The sequence below is a fragment of the Pollachius pollachius genome (genome assembly GCF_949987615.1).
Source record: "Pollachius pollachius genome assembly, chromosome: 12".
Lineage (NCBI taxonomy): Eukaryota > Metazoa > Chordata > Actinopteri > Gadiformes > Gadidae > Pollachius > Pollachius pollachius.
This window is the reverse complement of record NC_136945.1, coordinates 7,987,349-8,012,763: the sequence shown is the minus strand read 5'-3', so window position 1 is coordinate 8,012,763 and position 25,415 is coordinate 7,987,349. Positions and strand designations below refer to the sequence as shown.

Below are 25,415 nucleotides of genomic sequence, written 5' to 3'. Positions count from 1 at the left end.
TGTCCGTCGACACGTCCACCCCTCCCCGGCTAGGCCTCGGATCCCACCCCAACGACCCGTCCCTCTCCCGCTTAGAGGGGGGGGGGGAGGGAGGTGTTTGTAGCCTGGGTCAATGCTTAAACAGCTCCACTGCGAGCGCCACTGTGTTATGGGATCAGACCCAATCTCAAATCCGGCGAGGGGAGGTGGGGTGGGGGTCGGGGTTTTGCCCTTGGGGGTTCTTGGTGGGCAAGCGTCCCCCTCCCCCCTCCTTCCTGCCAACGCAGGTCTCGACTCGGTGCTTACACTGTCTGGGTGCTGTGGTACACGACACTGTCTGGGTGCTGTGGTACACGACACTGTCTGGGTGCTGTGGTACACGACAGCGGAGGGCGAAGGTGTGGCCGTTGTGGTGGTGGTGGATGCAGTGCGTGTGTGTGTGTGTGTGTGTGTGTGTTTCCAAGCTGTGCTCACTTCCTCACCGCTGCCTTGCGGGGTCCCTTCTGATTGGCCCAGAGCTCCACTAAACCAACTCAAGCAGGGTCAATAGTTCAATTTTTGTCCCAGAGGGTAAATGTGTTTGTCTCATTTTTTGCAATACTGACCGAAAAATAGCATTCAGCGCAGTAGGGCTCATAAGCATTACTCCCACGTGATCATTTTTTTTATTGTCGTTACTTCTTATTCTATTCTGGTAAAACATGCGTTGTTGCCACTGCATTAACTCTACATATGAACTCTTCAGATGCAGGGTTAATATATCCAATGCCAATCATGACATTGTGAATGGAAATGTCTTCTGCCAGAGGATAAAAGAAAAAAAAAAGACATGAAAAAGTGTTTTAAAGGCCGTTGTTTACTGAGGAATTGCTCCAGGTTTTGCCAATCGACTGAGGAATGGAGCACAGCCTTCTGCTGCATCGATGCACTATTCCAAGTTCTATGCAATCTAGCTGGCCTTATGTTTTTGGACTTGCTTCCCACCCTTCCGTCTAACCCTATACTTTTAACCTTTTTAAACAGAGCAGGTGTTTTGTATGTATCATTTTGGGAGCAACGTTTTTTTTTACGTATGTGTAAAATAAATCTGAGGCATGGGATTTTTCTTTCCATACAGAAATAGCAATTAAAGCTGGAACAGTGGCTCCTAGTTCTGTTGATCATCAGGATCTAAAAATATACATCCTAAGACATAAACACCTTCTCTAACCAAAGATCATACCTTAAAAAAGAGTGCTTTTAAAAACAGTTCACGATGCACATCAGACTTAAGTCATCATATTTATAATATAAAGGCACATATTAGATATTATTAACATTACATTTTAATTAAGATAATTATTTTTTTTATTTAATGTTCTTTATGATGTCATCATATTTTTTCAGCTGATCCAGAGATAAATTTGGTTCCTTCTTGACCAGCAGGGGTCACTGTTCCAGAAAAGGATACCTATACGTCTCTGTCCAGACTCATGCAGCCATGGGCTGGACTTGACAGAGTAGAGAAGAGTGTAGGCATGTGATCTTATAACCCAAAGGCCTTTCTGTTCATGTTGTTCTACATGCAACAGGTGGTGTTTTCTCAGATTTTGCTCTTTTTGTGCTTTTTATGGTATGTGTGTAAAGAAAAAATAACAACAGATGATTGCATGGGGAGGGAAGTGGTAGCCAAAGCGTGTATATTTGTATTATCATATTGTTTGCTTGAACAAAGAAAAGGGCTTCTTCTATGTAGAAGTTGTAACGATGCAGAATGTCAATTTCCGCAACTCTGTCATTTCAGCAGGAGCAATGGATCTGAGTTGCTTTTTCTATATCTTATGTTAAACCCAACAGCTGCAATACATAGTGCTTTTTTCATCTTTTTTTTAACAAGTCTTTTCTAATCCATCATTGTATCATGTTGTTTAAGTTTTTATTTTTTAACAATTATCTCATGTTTTATCATATATTATTTGATCTAATTCAAACGGTTTGCATATGTTGTTCTTCCAATGATAAGCCTCCGCATATTTACCAGGCGTATTGACGGATTGTTTCATACTTTGTCCACTGTACACAAGAAAACTATTTCATGAAACGTAGACGGGAGATGGCCTTACTCACAGCGAAATGTCTCTCACACCTTCACGTCTATGTAAAACCAGCCTGTCCAGTAGCAGAGCCATGCTTCGTACTGTACTTTGTAAAGTTCCAGTAGCCCTACATTATACGACCTGACTTATTGACCGTGGGGTTATAACTCTCATCAGAAACTACTGTTTACCTACGCGGTTGTAACCCACACCCCATTCTGGCTGTCTGATCTGCACACTAACCAGCCGGCCAAAGCAAAATTTTGCTACATGAAATATACAAACTATGTTACAATCCTCAGAATATATAAAAAAAACAAAAAAAAACACTGAATACAGTGTTTGCTTATGTCTACTACAACAAGTGCTTGTCCTCGTTTTCAGAATCATGAACATTTTCATTAAAGTTATCCAACCCTTGCAATGGAAAGGAATCATCTCACTTCACAAGTGGAGCCGGACGATGTGTGGTCTTAATACTGGGGAATGCAGCATGTTTGTTGTTCCTAACGGCACTCACATGATCAGGTCAAACTGTACACAATGTAAATGGGGAAGCGGATGTGTGTGAATATTTCGTATTAACAGTGGGTTTTATACGACTGCTTTTTAACAATATAATGTTGGGTTAAAATGGTTGATTGACTGCTGTCTTACGTTTATTTTGGTTTATGTCAAACAACAGCATATGTTTGCTGTTATTAAGTAACAAAAAAAATAACCTGGTCTAAGCTATCATTACTTTGTGATTCATAAATGAGGTGCAGCAATATTAATAACTGTTGCCATATTTTTGGTAGGATCTCCCGAATAAGGTCCTGTTCTTTGTATTAGCAACACAGAAACAGTGCTGGTGGTTGGGTCTCGTTCTTCTGCCTGGTTTCTTTCTGTCACACACGTCTTCCATAATTACTTTTAAGATCTGCGTACATGATTGCATTTATTTACCCTCTGGGTCCTTCAGTTCTTCCTCTGGGTCAAATTTTGTTTAACAAAAAAAACAACGAAGAATGTATTTGGGTAAAATGAAATAAAAAGATGGATTGAATAAAAAAATATGCTTTTGTTATCTGTCTGCCTCAGATATCTGATATATTTTATTAAGGCATTTGGTCAACAAAAACACTAAAATCCAAAGGCTTAAATTGTTTAAAACTAATAAAGCAACTAAACCAACTAATTAAAAATGTAACCTTTCCATTCCGGTTTATGTTTATTTACTATTCTGTTACAGAGAGCAGTCAGTTACAGAAATGATTTAATCATAATTGTTTTTTAAATCAGTGCAGTCTATTCAGATTCAGGAGGTAGACATCGAACACTGTCAATTTAAATTTAATTTTATTACATTTTATACATTAACTTAATATTATCCTTTCTCAGACTCATAATCAAGGATAAAAATACATTAGCAGAAGATTTGAATCGTTTCTCTTTAGTCTGCATCACACAACTATCAGCAAAATGTATGGAGACTGCTAAAATGACCTTAATGATACACAACGATAGGCCTGTTGTTGACAAGGTGCTTTACAATTTAATTAACACTTCAAATCGAATAAAGTTAAACCAAATATGGATACATAATAAGGCTGCTGCAGGTTAAGTAAAAAAAAAGACAACATTTAAAATAGACAAATACATTTTGTTTGGAGAAAATACAATACAGTAATTTGCTATTCCAGACTGGTTGAGAATATCCAGAATGGACGCCTGTTGGTAAAATTGTGGCCCTTTGATGGTCTTCTTATGGAAACTCGAAAATAACCTATTTTACGCAAGAATACAGAATAAAAATTTGTATTTACAGAACTTAAAAAATGTGCATGATCACATAATGACACGTCAGTTGTTTCAACTGCTTACGAGCGCACACATGGAGACATGTTCAGACATTATGCACATTGAGCTCTGGCGGATCGTCCATATCATCCCCCCCCTCCAGGAACACCAACCTCTTGGCCACGCCCTGCTCACCGTACCTCTTCTGGAGTTGCTGGCGAGCCTCGGGGTCAGAGGTCATCAGCAGCCGGTCGTCGCTTTGGTTCCAGAAGGGGCCCCGGTGGAGGTCGGGCCTCAGCAGGAGAGCCAGGGCAGCGCTAAAGTCCCCGCTGGTCTTCAGCAGAGCCCTGGTCACACTCACAAGGTTCTGAGACAGAAGAAGGCATAGGGACATGTGGAGAGAGATGTTCACAGCATGCTCTTTGAGAGAGAAACAACCGTTTAACGAGGAACATAAACAATGAATACGTTGTGGTGTGGGGGAGGCAGGGTACATGAGTTATAATATGTGACCCTCTTTTACGGTACCAGTCAAATATATCCGGCATTGGCTGGTAGCAGGTGTTATTAGTGTTATAAGTAAACCAGTGCCAGGTTATAGCACTGGTTTAGTTTAAATTAAACTTTTATTTTATTTTATTTTTTTAAAAAGGTCCCATGATATGAAAATCTCCCTTTATGAGGTTTTCTAACATTAATATGAGTTCCCCTACCTGGCCTATGGTCCCCCAGTGGCTAACACTTGCGTTCGGTGTAAAACGAGCACTAGCGGCCCTATTTCAACGGTCTGAAACACAAGTGAGAAGTAGCTTCGTGGGCGGTTCTATGGCAACGTCGCTAGTTTACCGGCGCATAAATGACTCTTGCGCCCGGCGCAAATCTAAAAAGGGTTGGTCTGAAGTAGCCTAATTACCCGTAGTTGTGGTTTAGGCGTAACGTGCAATAAACCAATGAGAGTGCCATCTCCCATCCCCTTTAAGAGCCATGAGCGCTTTTGAATCTGACGAGTTGATATTTTGACAGCGCGTCTGCAGTCTCCGATGAGACAGATGCACATGCATTTCAAACTTCAAATGGCTCAGTTTATGACCAAATAATAAGGCCTAATTCACACATGGAATAAGGTTTTCTTCCACAACTTCAGAGTCCTCAAATAAATTTTGCTAAAGAAAACTTAACACACGTATGATATGCGGTAATTGTGGTTCTATTTAATGATATACGCAATACATTATAAACATTGTTTCTTATCAGTATTGAATGCATTATCGTTTTCGACTTGTGTTCCTAATATGCATGTGTCCCCCCGTTAATATACATTGCCATGGACTGTATTATGCGTTACGTGTTTAGTTTGCGTGTGTTTAAACAGATGGATGCACACACGCGCGCCCGCATTCATTAATTATTTTAGAGATACACACACGCGCGCCCGCATTCTTTTTAACACTCACTCGCGGTAAAACGATGTTTTCTCACGATCAAATACTCATCAATCCTAAAAGTTATGGGCATGTACACGATGTCTGTGTCAAGAAAATATGTGTTTGCAGATGCATTGATTTAAAAGTACAACTTATTACCGCTGTATCAGCTGTTCTTTCCCAAATAATTTACCAAGAATGTGTGGCTAGGTAGATGAGGGAAGCAAAGTGTATGCGAGAGGTGCACAAGCAACATTATGCATGCGCCCTTAAAATAGCATCTGAACAACGCGCCACTGACATTAAACCAGGTATTACCTGGTTTGTGGCTGTGATTTCTGAAACTGCAAAATAGCACCAGGCAACGTTTGCACCAGAACACGCCTCCTCCTTTCGCCGAACCGCCCCTTGGGGCGCAAGATCATTCCCTAATTTACAGACGCGTGGCGCAGGAGGGAAAAGAACGCTCTGCGCCAGTTGCAAACTAGCAACGACACGCGGCAGTGAGAAAGTCAATTGCGCCTGATGCAAGATAGGGCCCTAGGTGTTCTGCTCGCCTTTGAAAAAACGGGAGGCTCAAGCGCGCTGATTTGGAATGTCGTCATAAAGGATCTAAGCTCCTCCCCTTTCTCTGCCTTGCCCGCCCAGAGATTTGGCCCGCCAATGAGACACGACCGTGTGAGCGCCACATGTGTATGTGTGTGATTACACACACTGTAACACAAGTGTATGCTGTTGGTGTTATGGCGCATAACACGTCGGTTGTTTGACGTCTCTTGAATTTACACAACAAGACTGTAGTTGGGGTTACCTCATGGTTGAGAAGGAATTGGGGGAAAGGAACTTTGGCTTTGACTCCCTGAAGTACATGAACTGCGACATGCTGCCTGCCGCCGGTTGCCGCGAGGATTGATGTGGAAGTGGAAGAACCAGAGACGTCGGAGAACCCGACAAGGTCGTTTGTGATACATAATATTGTCTGGAGGTGCACACAGCTTTTGGCCTTGATAATATACATTATATGATATAGATATCTATGTATTATATGATACTATTTAGATATAGAGCTCCAGGACTGTAACGCAAGGGTTGCACACTTCCTTGTTATTTGGATAACGGTTCTGCTGTTGGTGTTATGGCGCATTACACGTCGGACTCTCGTCTCTGGTATTTCCACAATGAGACTCGCAGTGGGGGTTATCTCAGCCATGGTTGAGAATGAATTGGGGGAAAGGAACTTTAGCTTTGACTCCCTGAAGTACATGAACCACGACATGGAGGAGAAAGGGATGGTTGACCGCGAATGTCTCCCGCTTGAGCCCCGCTTCACGCTGCCGAGGGACCACCGCCAAAGCGCTGCAGGAGTCAGTTGTGGTGCCTAAGACACACACCCCCACCCTCCTCCTTGACCTGCCTCTCTCCTCCTTATTTGCATTAAAGCTACAGACACCGAAACGGCGCATTTGGGGAAAGCTCAATGTGCGACTGGCTCGTAGTGGCTGTAATTCTGCACCACGGCTGACTTTCGGGACGTCTTCAAATACTGTGTTTGGGGTCTACTAATATCTATATTAAAGCATCCATAAAGTAGCATGTCATGGGACCTTTAACCTTTTTGGAGATTCCCACCCCTACTATCTATAAAGAAATGTTATCATTGACATCTAAACTTGAGGAAAGGTGCAGGCTATGCATCCTGTTGTAGCAACCTCTCAACCAATCAATGACCAGAAGCATGGACTGGTGACCGCCAACATGTCAGCTGAATTGTTCTTTTGTAGTATATATGTTCTACATTAGCAAGGGTTTCAACTGAAAGAGCAAAATAAGATGCACTGGAAAGGGTATGTCCGCCTCTGTGAGAGTCACCTGGTTAGTCTGCTTCATCAGCGCTCTTATTCGCTGCATGTCCTCTTTCAACTGCACCTGGGTCATTGACTCCACTTCGGCCTCTTTGCTTATTGGCTGAGGGCCAGCAGGGACTGCCACGTCCTCACATTCCATTGGCTGGGAGCCTTCCTCCTGCGATTCACTGTCAAATATGAAAAGGTGTGGCTTGGGAGTAGGTCCGGTTTCCACCACAGTTCTGGTTTCCATGGGCATATCGGGCGTTCCCATAGGGTGCTTTGAGGTCGTTGCCCTGGGTGGCCGGGTGCTCATGGGCTCAGGCACATCATGGGCCTCCTCATATTCAGACTAGGGGACAGAGGTAATAGGTTTTCTGTTTAAACTTGAAACTTTATTTATTGTAAGCTTTGAATAGAATACGATGTGCAGTTATACAGATTACAGTCGACAATTGGGACATAAATAAATTATATGGATTCATTCATTCACTTGTGCATTTTTATAACCAATAGGCTTCAAAGCCGTCGCACCTCACCGCAATTGATGATTTTACTACTCAGATGGACTACTCTGTTTGCAGACAGTAATATATGCTTAGTAGCAACCATACTACTTATATAGTATCCAAAAATGTGTACTATATAAGGAAAAAAATACCATTAAATATGTAGCAGGTTATGAGCCCAACCGTTATACATCATAGTTGTAGTCCTACCTCACTGTCATCTTCAAACTCTTCAGAAGCAATCTCCAGGATCCCCAACTTCCTTTTTTCTCTCCCCTTTCCGGTTTTCTCCGCCTCATTCTGGATCACTGGATTAGAAGCCCCGTCTGAGGCAAACACATTAACGTGGGTGTATGAAAACGGTTGTCATGGTTACAATAAGCATAAGCAAGCTGTGTGGTTTGAGCACCCGAGGTGGGCGTCGGACCTGCTGAGAGGTCACCCTCGATGGGCTGACGTGGTTGTGGGGATGGGCGTGGGGGTGGTCTTGATGATGGTGTTCCTGCTGATGTTGATGCCTTTGGCGAGCCACGAGGCGACGACGTTCTGGCTTTCTTTCTGGACGGCGGGTCCAACGGCAGCGTGTCGGGCAGCAGGAGATGGAAGGAGCTCTGCTGTGGCGAGTCGAGGGAGGCCATTGTCTTTGGCGCCTTCCTCCGATACGCCCTAGTGGGAGACGGGTTGTGCTGCAGGGATACAGGCAGCCCTGCTAGAAGAGCCACCTCCACCTCGCTCTCCCTCTCCTCTGCCTCCTCCCCCACCTCTTTCTCCTCCTCCTCTGCCTCCTCCCCCACCTCCTCCTTTACTGCCGCCTCTGCCTCCTCCTCCTTTTCTGCCTCCTTCTCCTCCTCCTCCACCTCCTCCTCCTCTGCCTCCTTCTCCTCCTCCGCGAGAGTCACATCCGGGTCAAAAGGGGAGTCAGCTGTCGGTTGGTCATTGGTTTGTTCGACGTCTGCCTGGTGGGACATCACTTTTTGTCAGCTGACAAAATATACATGCATAACATGAAATGCTGACAATCAACCTGACTTTTCCTCCTATTAATAAAGGACTGTAACATATGGTGACAGAAAATTTAACCACTTGATGGTTTTGGCCATGAGTTCACATTGAATGACGTCTGAAGAGGGACACAGAATATGTGAGAAAGATAATGCACTATATTAAACTGACACACAGCAAGTCATCTCAGCCGCCTGCGTAGTCTGTGGGTCTGGGAACAGGCTGTGAAGTCAAACGCTGCTTACATCAAGTAAACGTTTTTTAACACATTTTTCATCCCGTCAACAATTTCATAAAAGCACACTTTGACAACCACTGTTTGGTGTTCCTGGTGTGCATCCTGTACCCATTTGAACCTGCCAAAGGCAAGGCAAGTGTACAGAGTGTTCAAACCATTCATGTCATGACAAAAACATTAAGCAGTGTTACCTGCGCAGAGTCTGAAGAGAACAAGTCATCTGAAGAGGAAGACTTCAGTTTTTCCGGCGGTGAACCTCCCACGCCAGTCTTCTGCTTTGCGGCCACCTGGGTGAAGAGAACATGCATACGCGTTAAGGACTTTAAGGCTTGCACACACACACACACCTTGTTCCCCCATTTGAGAAACATTGTTTTATTGCTTTAATACCTGAGGAACTGCAGTTCCATCAGGGCTGTTTTACCATGGAGACTCCATTTTGTCTGCCTTGCTCCTTGGCCTCTGTTGGTCCGTCCATCAGTTTGTGGATGTAATGGTACTTCATGGACTGCCAGCTGTGTTGGGTCAAGTGAATTTTTGCCATTTGCTTCCACAGCAGATTGCCTTTGAGCTTATCCTTGAGCGTGGAGACATAGCCGATGATGGCGGCGTCTTCTTCAGAAGTGTAAGGCATTCTACCTTTTTGGTAAACAGGAAAGGGTCAATAAAAATAAAGCTTATAACTATGCAGTGATGCAATGAACATAAATCAAAGAGCTATTTTATTTACCGGAAAACTTGGAAATATATGGACATTCAACAGAGTCATTATGGATCCATCATGGCAAATAAAAGACTGAAGAGATACCTGAGGAAATGCTGGTCCTGGCTGCCCTCTTCTTGGCAGACTGTACGTCCGCGGCATCGGGCTTCATCCTGTAGTCTTCCAGCTCCAGCTGCTCATTCTTCTCTATGCAGTCCCGGATGTATTGAGCAGACACGTACCTAGAGAAGCCAGACTAAATTAACTCATTTACCAACACTAATGGAAAAGTATAACAGTCCACTCAGATATACAATTTAACCTGGTTGGCGAATACAGTATAATAGCTTAATCTGAACTTTATATAACTAGAACTACAAGCTAATCAGAATAGATGTAGCATATTTTGACTTGAATTAAAATATCACGTAATACTGTGAGCCAAGTACAGACCAAAAACTGTGATTTACCCTGTTCTGTTACTGATTAGGTGTAGTTTACCACACTGCTAAACAATTCATTCACGTCAGTTGAATGAAGCGCCTTGTCATTTATAACCATTATATTCATAACCAAAATGTAAGCACACTATGGGAGACCACTAGAAGAAAAATATGTTTCTAAATGAGTATTCTAAGGCATATGAGCTCCATTCACATACCCTTGATAGATTCAAAATATATTCAATAATGAGGCCAACTTTGACTCACACAAACCGAAAGCTGCACCTACCAGTGAGCTGTGCTCTGCGTGAGAGACCCCATCTCATTGGGGTCCACAAGCAGGACAGCCCCCGGCTCCTGAGCTTTGCACACCATTCCTCCCCCTGCCTTGATGCTGGGCAAGAGCTCCACCTTGGCTGGTCCCGGGCACAGAAAGAAACGCATGGGTTCACCATCCACAGTCATGAAAAGAACTGGAGAGATGACCTGCGACTTGCCCCGATTTTCCCGTTTGGAGGGCATCGTCGTTAGCTTCATTCAAAAGGAAACAGGAAAAAACGGTCATTCTGTGTGTCAAATCAGTGTGTACCAGTTATAATCAATCAGTAATAACGTCAACACACCTGAGGGTGTTGATGACATATTATAACAGCCATTTAAACCAGAAATGTCACCTTGTAAAACATGTTTAAAATAAATGAAACCTGGGTCGATAAAGTATTTCCAGTTTAGAAACCGCACCATGGAAAAACTAAGAAAATGGCAACTACAATGCATTGTTTGGACATCTTCAATACAATAAATAACACGTATACTGCGAATTTTAAAACAAAACGTCAGAAAGTACTGTTATCGCTGGCTAAAGCTAACGTAAAATAATACATATTTTAACGCCAGGTAAAGACGTTGTAATGCACATAGACCTAGTTGAAATTAGTTATTCGGACTGTACAAAACATGCCATGTGGCTAGAACATATGAATTAAACTCACAATTAAATATAGAAATGATTGTTATGATCATAATCAATACCTGGAAGGTATTTCTTGGTCTGCGAGTGGGTAACATTTCCCGCGACTTCATAACAACCCTTACTGCGGCTGCGCATTTGCAACTCTTGTTCTCCGTTGCCGGGTTGTGAAAATAACTCCACACATTAACACCACCTTGCGTTATCCTCCAGTACTGTCTTCTCAACGTTAATTAGAAAATAATGTTACGTAGGCCTGTCCTATCAATTCATGTTGACAGAGTCAATTTCCCAAGTTAAATATCCTCAATTGCAACTACATTTTTACTGTATACATAAGGTAAAGAAAAGTAAAGCAAGGGCAAAAATAATTATACACCACTCTTATTTTTTTAACCTGAAGATTAGGTAAGAGGAATATAATTTGGAAATGATGGATAACTGATAAAAAAAAACTATCCAGGAAAAACATCACCAACTGTTAATAAGAGCACATCTGAAATTAAAGAACACAATATATTAAGGAGTCATCTGTACTGAGTAGTTGATTAGACGCGTCACGTTACAGCAAGAGACATTTCTCAACTATAATTATTACTTAGACCCGTCTGCATTATTCAATTATTGTAGCTTCTAACATGCAATTGCTACAAGGGCATACAGTTTATAACACACTCAGATTTCCACTCTCAAACATATTTATCCAAAAAGCTAAAACATTGTGTCACCACCAGTGTCTTGAAACCTCAATTTTCCATTTTTATAAGATGGATTTCTTTTCATTATTTAAATAAATACACTACGCAGTAGGCTACTGTTGAAAGTACTCAATATTAACTATTGCACACAATGAAAAGCAATCAAGGGACTGTTTTTTGCCTATATTAAATCTGCAACTCAGTTGTTAACTGCAGTTGTTCACTTAAAGGGTAATTCCGGTGTAAAATGGATTTGGGATATATTTTGTATGATAACGAGTTGAAACGTTCGTTTTGGAGCACAAAAAACGTATATAGACGCTTTCTTCAGTTGGCTGTTTATAGCCGATTCTATCAAAACACTATAAACTTAGAACGATGGGGGCACTGGTTAAGGTAAAAACTAAATCGCTATTTTAAACCACTTAAAAGGCTAAAAGTAGCCCGACACGCCTTTGGTAGTATAATAAGGGTCTTAACATATGAAACGAGGCATTGAGAACTTTGTAAGTGTACAGATTGTTTATTAAAAAATACATTTTGTACGCACAATACCATCAGTAGATCACGCGTCGACGCCATTTTGTTTTTAAGACTCGATAGGTAGATTGACGAACACAGAGATTGTGACATCCGTCAGCAACACGCAAGCTCTGTGTTCGCCAATCTAACAGCCAACTGAAGAAAGCGTCTATATACAGTTTTTGTGCTCCAAAACGAACGTTTCAACTCATTATCATACAAAACATATCCAAAATCCATTTTACACCGGAATTACCCTTTAATCAACATAATAGCATCAAACGACAGTATAAATACACATTGGCCAACATATAGTAGCCTATAAACTGAAACAAATTTCTTTAATGGTATTGTTAATCCAGTGTTATTTTAGTGTCCTTTCCAACTTCTTTATAAACTAGTTGGATTGCTTTTAGGACGGGAATTCTGTTGAGAGATAAGCAGGTTAAACCATGACCTTAACAGCTATTATTTATAGTAAAATTGATCGAAAATACATTTACTTAAATTACCTGGTTACCTTTGGCTGATCTACAAGAATACGCTGTGGTTTTTGAAGACACGGTTTACTAAACCTCGGCAGATGTCTCCTCTCCTGCAGAGGGAGACATTGTTGCATTTTTATCTCGCGTGGCCACACACACACACACACACACGCACACGCACGCACACGCACGCACACACACGCACACACGCACATACTCACACACACACACACACAAACACACACACACACACACACACACACACACAGACACACACGCCCACGCACATGCACACACAAACTCACACACTTCGTTCAAACGCATTCCTTTCCACCTTGATCAAATATTGCCAATAGTAAACACAAATAAATTAGCTCTAATCAGAGTTATTTTTTGTTTGTCTGTTATGTTTTTATGTGTTTTTTTTAAACGTATGCTTAATCATCTGAGATCAATTGTGGGTCCTCAGATGTACATTGATGTTTAAGTTTATGAACACAATGTTGTTGGTAGGATTTGAGAAGAAGTCAAGTTGTAACATACCTCAAAAGCTCACTGCCTATTTGACATGGTCTTCAGATCTGAATCCATCCTTCTATGGTTTTGTAATATCACGCCATATACTACAGAGAGGACTTTGGTATCACTCTCCCCGCATGGCGGTGACTCAGCAGAAAATGTAATCCCTTTTAAAACATAGGATTGCATGTGGTTTTCAAGGCGTAGGAGATTTAATTCCAGATACCTTTTTTTCAACTAAATGTCTGTCAATGTAATCACACTTCACTTTTTTAAAATATGCATTTTAACCTGTAACACTTAATCTCTCATTCCCATGTTCTCAATGAAGATTGTTCAGTACTTCTCACGCTTTCCTTTTAAAAAGATGGTCCTCTTCACTTGCTATTTTATTTAACGAAATGATGCGTGCAAATAGCTCAATTTTGCCTTCGCTAACAAAAATCAATGTTATCAGTTCAGAGTTGACACTCCCCTCCTCTCATGAAGCTCCTTGCCTGGTCGGGGACAGGGGGTCTCTGGGGGAATCTCCCACTATTCCTCCTCAAGAATCAACATAGACCTCCTCTTTGAATATCTTCCTCTGCCTGAATGGAAGGATGGGTTGTTGTTGGCTCCATCTTGTTATTTGCACATATGATTTACACACTTCTTGGAATATTTGATTGTGTCATAGGGACCATAACAAAAGCAAGCTGATACCTGACCCGCTTGAACAAAAACATCAATGTTTTCACAAACAGTTGATGAAGAGAGAACATTAAAAAAAAAAAGATTTCTCCCTGGTTCTGGTACATTTAGACAATGAATAATATGGCATTTATGAACATCACAATTCTTTCCCGGAATTGTATTGTTTTCTATGTAAACCCACTCATTACGTTTGGAAAACACAACCACGCACTCCCACATGCACTTACACACACACACACACACACACACACACACACACACACACACACACACACACACACACACACACACACACACACAGACACACACTTTAATTATTGTTGTGCACTCATTGTAAATTTGAACATATTGGTAAATGTAAGAGGTAATGTATGTGAGAATAAGGCAGAGAATAAGAGGCGTGTATGTGGTAAAAGGGCACTGTTCCCCATTTCCCATGTGATGTCTTAGCCACCAAGCCGGTTCTCCTTACAACCATGACATCACAGCTACTTTCCATTCATCATCAGTGAGCAACCATGTGGAACTGTGAGTCACAAAGGATAAAAACGCTTGACAAAGGTAATGTGATGCAACACATTCATCAGTTTAAGGAATCCCGTGCAACCCAACTGTGAGGATTTAACACCTGACAGACCATGGGTGGTAGGAAAGTAAGTGCACATTCAGGTTTAACCGAGTGACGCTGTGGAAAAATCGGTTATGATTCTTATTTGACCTGGTTTTGACCCATTGGTATTTTACCCGGATTTACCCCAAAACAATCAGATTTGATTCAAGATAGGTTTACAGAAATAATGTGTTCATTTGCAAGCCATTTATTTTGTCATTTAGGAAAGGATAATCTTAAGGTGTTAGTTTATCTATAATAAATAAAACTGAATGAATGAACTGAAGTTATCCAATTGATATATCTATTAACAATTCAGTAGTAATTGTACTCACTGATATTATTTATAGTACTAAATATCAGCATATCGAATTAAAAAGGAACAGTTACAAATAGCTAAATTCCACCTCCTTCATCTAAAACACAATTACAAGTAATTTGAACAAATTTAATTTCTATACCAACCAAAGAAAGCAGCAAAGTGAACTCCACTCAGACACAGAGCTGCGTACCACTCACTCAAGCTGGTGGGTCACGTAAACTTCTAAATACACAAAACAAAACCAAACACCCCCCCCCCCCCCCCCACACACACACACACACTCTCTCTCTCACACACACACACACACACACACAAACACACACACGCACACACACACACACACACACACACACACACACACACACACACACACACACACACACACACACACACACACACACACACATACATCCCCCACTGGGAGTAAGATTCTGCTTGAAGTCCAAACAAAGTTGATGACAAAAAGAAGCTGTATGGCTTCATGATGAATTGGACATCCTGGTGTAGATTCAGAATGCTATCTTTGGACTTGGGTCCAACCACTTACATTTTCTTCTAAGGGCTGTTTGGCATGGTTTGGGAATCTTGGCTGGATGTTGGTCAGCAGGGATTGGATGATAACTGAGAGAGGCGCTGACACAACATGCAGAATGGATGTAATTATCATCATCATCATCATTATAAGACCCTAAGTCAGAGGCTTATTTATAGGTTAGGGCTTCTTTTCCTATTCTAGTATGTTGTCTTTTAGCTTTTCCATAGTTCACCCCAGTTCAGCTTTGTTCTGAAGATTTACAACAGGAAATATTATTGCAAATATATATTTAAGTCTGATATAATTATTTTTCTATAAATAATACCAAAGGGGGTTATTTGGAATAATGCACACAAATATTTATAAAATAGTTTATTTACAAACTCTGTGTAATATGATCAAATTGCTTTATGTTTAAACTCCAAAGAACAACAGTAAATTTGACCCTTTAGAAAATCATTGCTTTAAAAATATATAACGTCATTTCTGACATTCTTAAACTCATTCAATACAAGGTTTTATATTAATTGAATATTTACACGAGAGATATGTTTATGTATTTCACACATAAAGTAAGGGTAAAATAAACTCTGTGAACTTCACTGAGTCCCCTACGGACGGACATATTTGTATAATACGAATTAAACCGTAAATAACATACATATGCTATGAACTGTTGGTCATTTTTTACATAAATCGAATTCAGTCATTGAAGACAGAAAACAGAACCACGCCGAAATAGTAAAGAAAATGGCCAAATGAATGCACATAAAAACACATGTTACATATGAATACAATTTTCATGTTGCTGCCTATTATTGTGTATAAACATAAAAAACAAAATGACAAAGATGCATGCAAATATTCACAGTGATATATTTCTTACTGCCTTTCGAAAGACAATCAAAAACCTTTCTTTGAATAGAGTGAGGCTTCAAAGTTCATTTTACTTGGCACAATCAGTAATAGTTATACTTGACTTATTCTTAGTTTGTCATGTGTTAAACTTAGCAGTAATGACTTTGCACAATATTGTTTATGTGTCTAGACTTCCTCACCCTCTCTCATTCTTTCTCATGCGTTCTATGACACATTTGTCTCTGTCTGATCAGCACATCAAGGTCATTGATTTTGTGTACACTAGTAAACATACACAGGTTCATTCAATTCAGCAATGACACAGAAAGAGGTGCAGAATTTGTCATCAATTTGACTGCCGTTATATTTGAATTTCCTGTATAACATCAACAAACCTTAAAAAATGTTGGTGAAAAATGTAAATATTCTTCTGATTCTTTACCCAAAGCCCATCATTTTGTTATTTTGAAATTTCACACAGAAATAAAAAAGGTATCCAAATTACTGAAAGGCACTTGGCAGTTGCTGAAACCCTGGTCCTTGTAAATGTACTATTATCCATTTCTTCCTAGAAATATTCCTTAATTTTATGGATAGACACAGATTTATAAAAAAATGTACAAAATATGAATTGGTCCACATGTCAACATCATACCCGTTAGCAAAGTTATTTGTTCATGCAAGCCAATACCATGTTGTTTCTATTTCTATAAAACCCTTGCCATTGGTTTTGAAGAACCCCCACCATCGCCCTCTCACTACAACATACCACACAGACACAGACACAACACACAGACACAACACACACACACACACACACACACACACACACGCACGCACACACACACACACGCACACACAATCATCAGCTCTCTCTAATACAAGTCCTTCAGGATCTCCTGCAGCAGCGGGTGTAAGCACATGTCCACCTCGGTCTTGTCCAGCAGCTGGATGAGGTGCACGTGGTCGGTCACGATCTGCCGCAGGTCCGTCATCTTCTGCAGCAGCTTGGCGAACAGCTGCATGGAGTCCGGGTGGTTGACCTTCAGGTGGAGCTCCAGGGAGTGGAGCACCGTCTCCTGGAGCCGCTCGATGGGCCGCACGTTTAGCAGGCCCGGCCGGTCTGCAGGGAGGCAGGGAGGTGGGTGGACGTTAGGACACACCCGGCTGGCACGTTGGGTGCTTTGAGACTAACAGGAAATGGGGTGGGGTTGGTGGGGTCAGGCTCCTACTGATTCTCAATTCACTGTAGGTGGCTTCGGGTTAAGGCATCTGCTACTGATGTGCAATATTAATAGAAAGAAAGGCGGGGAAGAGGGTGAGGCTTGCGAGGAACGTTTTAAGACACGAAAGATAAGGGATGTATACAAATGTTGAGAAGGCAGTGTTTGACTCAAAGGTCCTATGCAGTTTCTCGCAGGGAATAGGAGTAAGCTGTGAGGTTTCATAAGTTAGATACATTATCATTAATACAGTTGCATTAATGATAATGTCACACACGTGGCACTACTGAAATGTGTTATTACTTGATGATGATTCATGATTCATGATAAACAGTCTGAAGACTTGTGGCGTGTGGTTGTCTGACAACCGAAAGGTCGCCGAGATGTCCCTGAGCACGACACCAAAACCTCACCTCTCCCGCACGGCTGGCTGTCGCCTATCATGGTCGTCACCGGCGTAGGAGTATGAATGTGTTTGAACGGGCAAACGTGAGGGAGTGACTGTAAAGCGTATCTTTATAGTGGCCGCGGGCGAGAAAAGTGTTTATCTAACTGTTGTCCATTTACAGCAAAAAAACAACAAAAAAAACAACAGAGAGCTCGGGGGAGTAGAAGAGAGCCACCCACCGCCGCTGAGGATGACGACGGCCAGGAACAGGGCCAGATCGCTGTCGTCCAGCTCCAGGGTGTTGAACTTGACCGAGAACTCAAACTTAGGCTCCAGCATCTGGCAGAAGGGCTTGCGTAGGCTCTTGAGGAACTCCCGCGTCATGAAGATCTGGCCGTAGGACATCAGCGTGCCGTCCTTGTTCATCAGGGGAGCCATCCTGAGGGTCAGCACCTCTATCACGCCGTACTTCAGCAACGTCACCTGTATGATGATGATGATGGTGAGGATGTGATCATATGGTGTGGATAAGACTTCCAGTTTGGGTCAGGGCGGACGTTCATTTGGAGCCATTCGAAATCTTTGCCCTCTGTCCAGTTGTTGTTATCTTTTTACATTTGTCGTTCAGCACTAGGCTTACTGGGCACCAAAATAGCGTTGGATCTTTCAATTTTCAGTCCCATTGATTGACTGAACATTTGGATAAGACTGCCTGCAGAATGGTATCAATTTGATGTCAGCTTGTAGAAAAAAGACAATCAGGGAATGCCTCACTGAAAACATCAACACAAAAATGTATTAATTCATGTGATCCATGACTCTGGAGCCCCGGGTTGTTACCTGGTCGTTGAGATCCAGATCTACAAAGCCGGGGATGCTCTTGGCGAACTCCGTAACCTCCCTCACGGCCTCGGCAGAACGGGACTGGCAGGAGTAGAAGAAGCGCAACTCCAGGCCCTCCGTCCGCCCCTGGTGACCGGGCCCCATGGGCCCCTGGGACTGACCCCCCCCCAGTGCCCCGTACCCTGGCCCGGGGTGGCCCGCCACGACCCCTGGATCAGGGCGGTCAAGGGTATGTTAGGATACCGTCTGGTTTGTTTTGACGTTGACATTACTGGACCTAAGGAAGATATAACTAGATGTGTTGTCAAGGAAACATCTTGTCAATGTGCTGGTTGCCATTGTTTTTGTCCTGATATTACTCTGTAATTTTTATTTTTATTGATTTTAAAAATATTGTTTTTCTTCCGCCAAAAATAATTGTCAATTCGATTCTACGGTTGGAATTAGGTTCATTGCAATGGTCTGTTATTCATAGCAGTGTTATGATGTACAGAAATAACAGACCACTGAATGCCCTACATAATTGATCAGGATCAAGTATTAAATAGATCATAATAATAATAAGAAGAAGAAGAAGAAGAAGAAGAAGAAGAAGAAGAAGAAGAAGAAGAAGAAGAAGAAGAAGAAGAAGAAGAAGAAGAAGAAGAAGACACTGGATAAAACCAAAATGAAAAACATAAACAAAACATAAAACAACACGAATCAAGTTCTACTGTTTGATACATTTATATCTTTATGGTTAATTCATCGGTTGACTGAACTTGACAAAATCCAACCAATCAGCACACAAACACTAATAATAACTCATGAAGATGATGTCCTTTACCAATCTATGTTGTGTGATAAAAAAGATCAAGGTCTGCCACTGACCATAGTTGTCAGCCAGGACAGCCGGGGACGGATGATGCTCTCTTCCGGGAATCTGTTTGCAGTTGATCAACTGTTCTCCATCCATCAGAGACTTCATGTCGTGGATAATAAACGGCTGTGGTGGTGGCAGAGGAAGTAGTTGAATTAAAGACCGTTTCAGGAGAAAGAGGAAATATTTCTTATGCAGTAAGTCGATCGGGCCAAGCAAAATTCACGATTTTGAAATAAACTGGCAGGAACTGACACACCATGAAATATTACCCCATCCACCCATACACTGAAAAGATTTCTAAAATACAGTCGTGATTTTCTTTGGACACAGAGAAACAATAGCGATTAAAAAAATATATGTATAGCAAAGGAAACGGACAGACAACCGCCAAGTCTCTATTTGCAGCACTGAGAGCTGCAATCTGCACATTTATAGGAGGGATCTTAGACCACAAGGTTGTGTTGCTGCCGTCTTGACTGTGAACGGAGGCGATTGTTGCTGCTGTTTAGACCTTCAAGCCGAAACGTTCACACACACAAACATCACAATCTTTGTTTGAATTGCACCACACCCACTCTGCCATTGGACTTGTACTCTAAAGCATACACAGCAGAGAGATAAGAGTTCTTTAATGTTTACTATTTAACACAGCCTTTCAAGTGCCAAAGCACAATTATTTTGCCGATCCCTTGCCCCGATCCAAAGGACACAGATGAAATAACCATAAAAATAAGAAGCCTATTCATTGAGTGGTAGGCTGGTGTCTTGCTCAACGGCATGTTAACAGGGGGAATCATTGGCGTGATAGTGAGCATCAACCTGCCCTCCCCTGAATCAAGAGAAGCAGCGGGTGCGTTCTGCTGCTGCTAAGTTATACATTTATTGGAGCAAGTAAACCATTTCTCCTTCTTTCTCCATTTCACAGCGTCCTAATCACGGCTGCCCTGTTTCAACACCAGGTCATTAAATGGTATTTGATATTGCTCATCTTACTTTTCAATTATTTATGTCTCAATCCCAAAGTACAGAAGAACTAATTTGATTCTCTTGCCTCTATTACATTTTTTTGTTTACATTCACTTGAGGATGTACTTATCAAACTAGGTGACAAATCTTACTATTGGAGCATTGTTTGGGCACTGGGGTGTTTTCTGGGTTTCAGTAAATTCTCCATACTCTATCGCTATCGCAAAGACCAGTCATAATAAGCCATTGAAGACATGAACTGGCCTTGACGTTTCAGAGTTCTGCGGAAAAATGAACTAAATAGCATTTAGTGATGCGCTCACATATGGGCAACACACAATATTATATTTGAGTGTATAACCCAGTATAAATATGGTACTATTTTTCATTGTCAGTATAGAACTATTGCTAAACTAATAGGGTTTGTCTGTTATCAGTAATGAAGTACTTCTATTAATGAGATAAAAGTGTGTCCAAAATCCATTCGTTTATAAACCAAATCATATAAAGTACCTGCATTCCTGTCACACTTTTGTCATATCTGTTCTTCAATAATACATAAATAAATAAACACAAAGCCACAAAGCAATGCCCCATTTGCCAAACGTTCAACCAGTAATAAGTAAAAAGTGTGAGTGTGTTCTTTTCTTTTAAAGAACCAAGACCAAGATTGTCAGTGCGTCGTGATGTGTAATGTTGTGGTGAACCAATCAGCGTTCTCCCCAAACGGATACCGGCAGAGGGGCGAGACCCGACGACCAGACGTCTGAGGAGCCAGCCTAGACGCACGGAGAGGAAGACGCAGCAGGGGGTCCTTACCGAGCTGTCCCCGGTCTTCCCAGACAGGATGGCCCGGGCCTTGGCCTTGGTGAGGGGGAAGTGCTTGATGTAGGAGTCGTAGAGGAGGCGGGACAGCGCACGCAGGTCGGCCGCCTCTGGATGCACGTGGTCCAGGTCCGAGGAGAACTCGGCCAGCAGCTTCTCCTTCTCTGCCTGGGGCATGCGGCCGAAGCGGATGGCTGGGAGGGACGGGATGCACAGACATGCAAATACAGACACAGACACAGACACAGACACAGACACAGACACAGACATGTAAATAACCCCGCAGGGAAATATAAAATGATAGCATGCACCAACCCACACCTCGGTGGTGCCCCCTCAACCACACACCCACGTAGAGACAGGGGTATGTGGTCGCAGGCTCTACACGTCAAACTCTGTGCCCTTCTTCTCTTGATCGTTTATTGGAATTTAAGGATGGCTTAAACATTTGCTTTGAAGGGAAACCACTGCCGAAAACAAATTAACTTAAAAATCTGTAATACATAAGTATTTCATTACTTACTGTCTGAAGTCAGTAAATCCGAACTAGACATTATGACCTTTATGATTTTCACTGTGGCAGTCCTGATCAAAGTTTCTGTAAACTCTAATTATTAAAATTATTATTATTAATATTATTATTATTATGAATCATTATTATTTATATTATTATTTATTACTAATCAAATTAACAAATGTTCTATAAGATTCCCACAGTAATAAACGAATAAAAATGCCTTCTATGACATTTTTGGGTCCGATAGCATCTCAGGGGGATGGGCACTCGATAGTCAAAACTTGTCATCCAGGTAATGCCGCTTGGTTGAACCTGCTAAGCTTTCATGAAAGGATCTGTAACTCCATCGGTGACTGGCCTGTTTGACGCGGTTGACAAGAGCACAGCCCCCAGCCGGCCTCTGGGACTATACCTAGGGGTGGGCACGCTGCCAACGGCAATGACACAGCAAGTTGTAGCAGCATAGACAGAACCCTGCGCCTCATTCATGTGTCAATCATTAATCCCTACGCAATCCCGGCCCACGCAAAACCGTGCGGTGTGTTACCTCATGATGCACAGATGGCACGCTACATGCGACAGGGGCTAAGAGTGAGGCAACAACCGACAGTAAATGGAAAATATGGGTTTAAATGAGGACAAGGGCAGGGGGATATTATGCTCACACACATGCAAGCACACAGACACCCATGTAGACAATCACAAGCATGCCCACACACACACACACGCACACAGGCATGTACGTGAATACACACAAGGAAAGTGTGGTTCGGTCCAAGTGGGTTTAATTCTTTATCTTGAGCCAGTTAAGTAACAGAAACCTCCTAATGCTGTACAATAAGCTCTTAAATAGATTGAGCTTAATCAGCTCACGCCTCTCAGAGAGAGACAGAAGAAGACGGAGCCAGTAAGGCCTTCATAGCCAGGTGAAGAGTGTGTGAGTTGGGTCTGGTCTTACCGTTGTGGGACATGCCGACCATGAGGCACTTCTGGAAGCGGCAGTATTGGCACTTGTTGCGGGACTTTTTGTGAATGCGACACCGAAGGTTACAGTGGTCGTAAACAAGCTTCAACCGAATCGTTCTTCTGAAGAAACCCTGTGGAAAATAAAATATAAATATTTAAAGTTTTTTTAAGTATGGTTTCTTCATAGTAACAGAGGCTGAGAGAGAGAGGCTGAGAACTATAAAATATATTTTTTGAAGAATACCGACCGAAAAATTAATTGATTAAAATGCTCATAATCGATTAGTGGCTTTAGTGGTTTTACAGGACAAATACCAAATATCTGTTTCTTGCTGCTTCAGGAATGTTAATCCTGAATGAAGTGACTCTTCTCTATACCAGATAATGATACAATTAATACTTTTCATTGATTACTTGATGACTGCCCGTAAATCCGCCAGTAAAGAAAATCAGCAAGTGCTTATTTCACCGATCACTTTTTTAGTTGTCAAAATTGTTTCACTCAAACAACGTGGGTGAGACTGTTCCAGAAAACATCCACCCAACACATCTCACATGTGGGAGTTGGTGTGAATGTCCTCGCTATTTTTCTTTTTTTTTCTTTCTCTCTTTTTCAGTCATAGGTTATTTAAAAATGAGGGAAGTGAAATAGGGTCAAGTAGACTCCACCTCTCTGAAGAATGTTTTGTGTTGTGAAACAATAAAGCGTTGGCTGACCCGCACGTTGACCACGGGCATGTCTCCCCGGAGACCCTGTCAGAACAATGAGGAGCGCTTGGCTCCCTACCATCAATCAGGAAGCCATATATGTAATACACGCACACACGAGCGTTGTACAGGCCCGAAATACGATCGAACAACAAACAGAAAAAGTAAGCCTCTGGCCTGACAGCTTTGACAGCGCAACTCTGGGGGCACCTCAGGGAAAAATGTTGTGTTCGGCCAAGCCCACACTCGGCATCCTGCCCTATTGGCAAACAGTGACCTATAGACGCACAACACCAACAAAAACACCCTCCAAATATGTTATTATGTGTCAGGAGCAGAACCTTTACTACAAGAACCGGCTTAGAAACAACTTTGTTAAGTAAGCTTCTTGTGAAATCTTTCAGAATTATATTTTGAATTCGGGCTGTATACCTATTTGTGTGCATTACTCCTTTATTGTAATGTGGGTGGTTTGTTCGCGCAACTGCGGTAACATTTGACTGAACAGTGCAGCCTGAGTACACTGCTATGACCACAGCAAAAGGCTTTGATTCGATCACAGGAAGGGAGTGATGCACAATTCTTGTACACATTATGTATGGTTAATAGAAAGCGCTTTCTTTAAAAGAAATCTTGAAAATTGGTAAAAAATATAATATTTGTAACAGTGTTTTGATCTAACTTGAAGTCTACAAGCTGTGTTGTGTGTTTGAAAAACCCCTAAAACCTTTCATCATTGTCAAAACCTTTTTTTTCCAGACACATGAAACATGTGAAAGACCAATCTAGAGAAAGCCCACATCTTCCTTACTACATCAAACACCTTGTCACAGAACTGAAACCGAGCTGCGTGGAAAATCTATATAGCTTTGAGGTTAAAGTGATAGACATTTTAAAAAAAGTTGACGAAAAAATACATATATATGTGTTCCCCGAACGCGGGCTCCGATGAATAAACAGTAGTACGTTCCGGTCATAGACCTTTAAGTGAATACACACACAAAAAGAAAAAAAAGAAAAAAAAGAAATGTGTTTCAAGGGCAGAATACCGCAATACACATGGTTATTTGTGAATGTGAAGGAGCATATTCATTACATTTTGAATTCTTTCAAATACGTTTTTTTTTAGAAAGAATACAAACATTTGCGTCATTTAATACAAAAAAGCTAACTGACGTTTACACTATACGTTCTGTTATCAAATCTGAAAAGCAACACTCACGGATTTGTTGACGCACACAACAAACCCATCTCCAGCTTCTCAGTGAATGAGTGAATATGAGTTTAAAACATTGTTTTTTGAAGAGGACGTACCTTGCAACCCTCGCAGGCATGGACGCCGTAGTGGAACCCTGAGGCCTTGTCCCCGCAGACGCGACACTCGATGTTCAGCGTGATGGAAGGCGTTGCTTCGTCCATCGCCCTGGGGAAGGGGGGGCTCTCTGAGTACTGCGATGGGGACCCCGGCTCGAGCTTGATGGAACCTGACAGAGGGGTGGGGGGAGAGATTCACGGTCGGTCCTACGGTCATGCCTCCCATCACTCGTACTCACACTTGTATTGCCTGTTGTGTGGTTCCCCCCCCCGGGGAGGGGAGACCTGAATCTAAGTCTTTGTATTTCTGTCCTTGTCTCTCCCCTTGTTGCACATTAAGCATCGTGAGGGTCGTCTCTCCCATCCCTCAATCGTCAAGATGCTTTGATGTGCACCTAGGTGAGGGACAAGGACAGAAATACAAGGACCTGGTCTCAGGCCTTCCCTCCCCGGGGGGGGGAACCACGCGACGGAGTAGCCCGTCGGATCGGCCAGACAACCCGCAGAAGGGAGAGATTGTGCGTCGCATTGGTGCAGCCAGACCACGTGTCGCATTGGTTTCAGATACTCTCAGATTGTGTTATGGTAACTT

The 25,415-nt window shown here is 42.1% G+C and overlaps 2 protein-coding genes across 2 annotated transcripts in view; both read right to left on the bottom strand.

Annotated features, from left to right (window-relative positions):
* Positions 1-3,376: 3,376 nt before the first annotated feature.
* Positions 3,377-11,094, bottom strand: terf2ip (telomeric repeat binding factor 2, interacting protein). The gene is made up of 10 exons (XM_079747630.1): positions 11,032-11,094; positions 10,289-10,530; positions 9,662-9,798; positions 9,278-9,492; positions 9,045-9,140; positions 8,468-8,569; positions 8,041-8,377; positions 7,824-7,939; positions 7,130-7,456; positions 3,377-4,203 (listed from the first exon to the last, which is right to left on the bottom strand). The coding sequence occupies exons 1-10, from the start codon at positions 11,080-11,082 to the stop codon at positions 3,943-3,945; spliced, it is 1,884 nt and encodes a 627-aa protein (XP_079603756.1). The 5' UTR covers positions 11,083-11,094; the 3' UTR covers positions 3,377-3,942.
* A 4,664-nt stretch (positions 11,095-15,758) lies between these two features.
* pparg (peroxisome proliferator-activated receptor gamma) overlaps positions 15,759-25,415 on the bottom strand; it is a gene marked incomplete at its 5' end in the record, with an annotated part of 11,657 nt that continues 2,000 nt past the window's right edge. Inside the window, 7 exons of the mRNA XM_079747629.1 lie at positions 15,759-17,334; positions 18,062-18,305; positions 18,663-18,874; positions 19,536-19,650; positions 21,313-21,512; positions 22,794-22,932; positions 24,824-24,993. Coding sequence (XP_079603755.1) covers positions 17,087-17,334; positions 18,062-18,305; positions 18,663-18,874; positions 19,536-19,650; positions 21,313-21,512; positions 22,794-22,932; positions 24,824-24,993 — 1,328 coding nt within the window. The 3' untranslated portion in view covers positions 15,759-17,086. The remainder of the gene's footprint in view (positions 17,335-18,061; positions 18,306-18,662; positions 18,875-19,535; positions 19,651-21,312; positions 21,513-22,793; positions 22,933-24,823; positions 24,994-25,415) is intronic.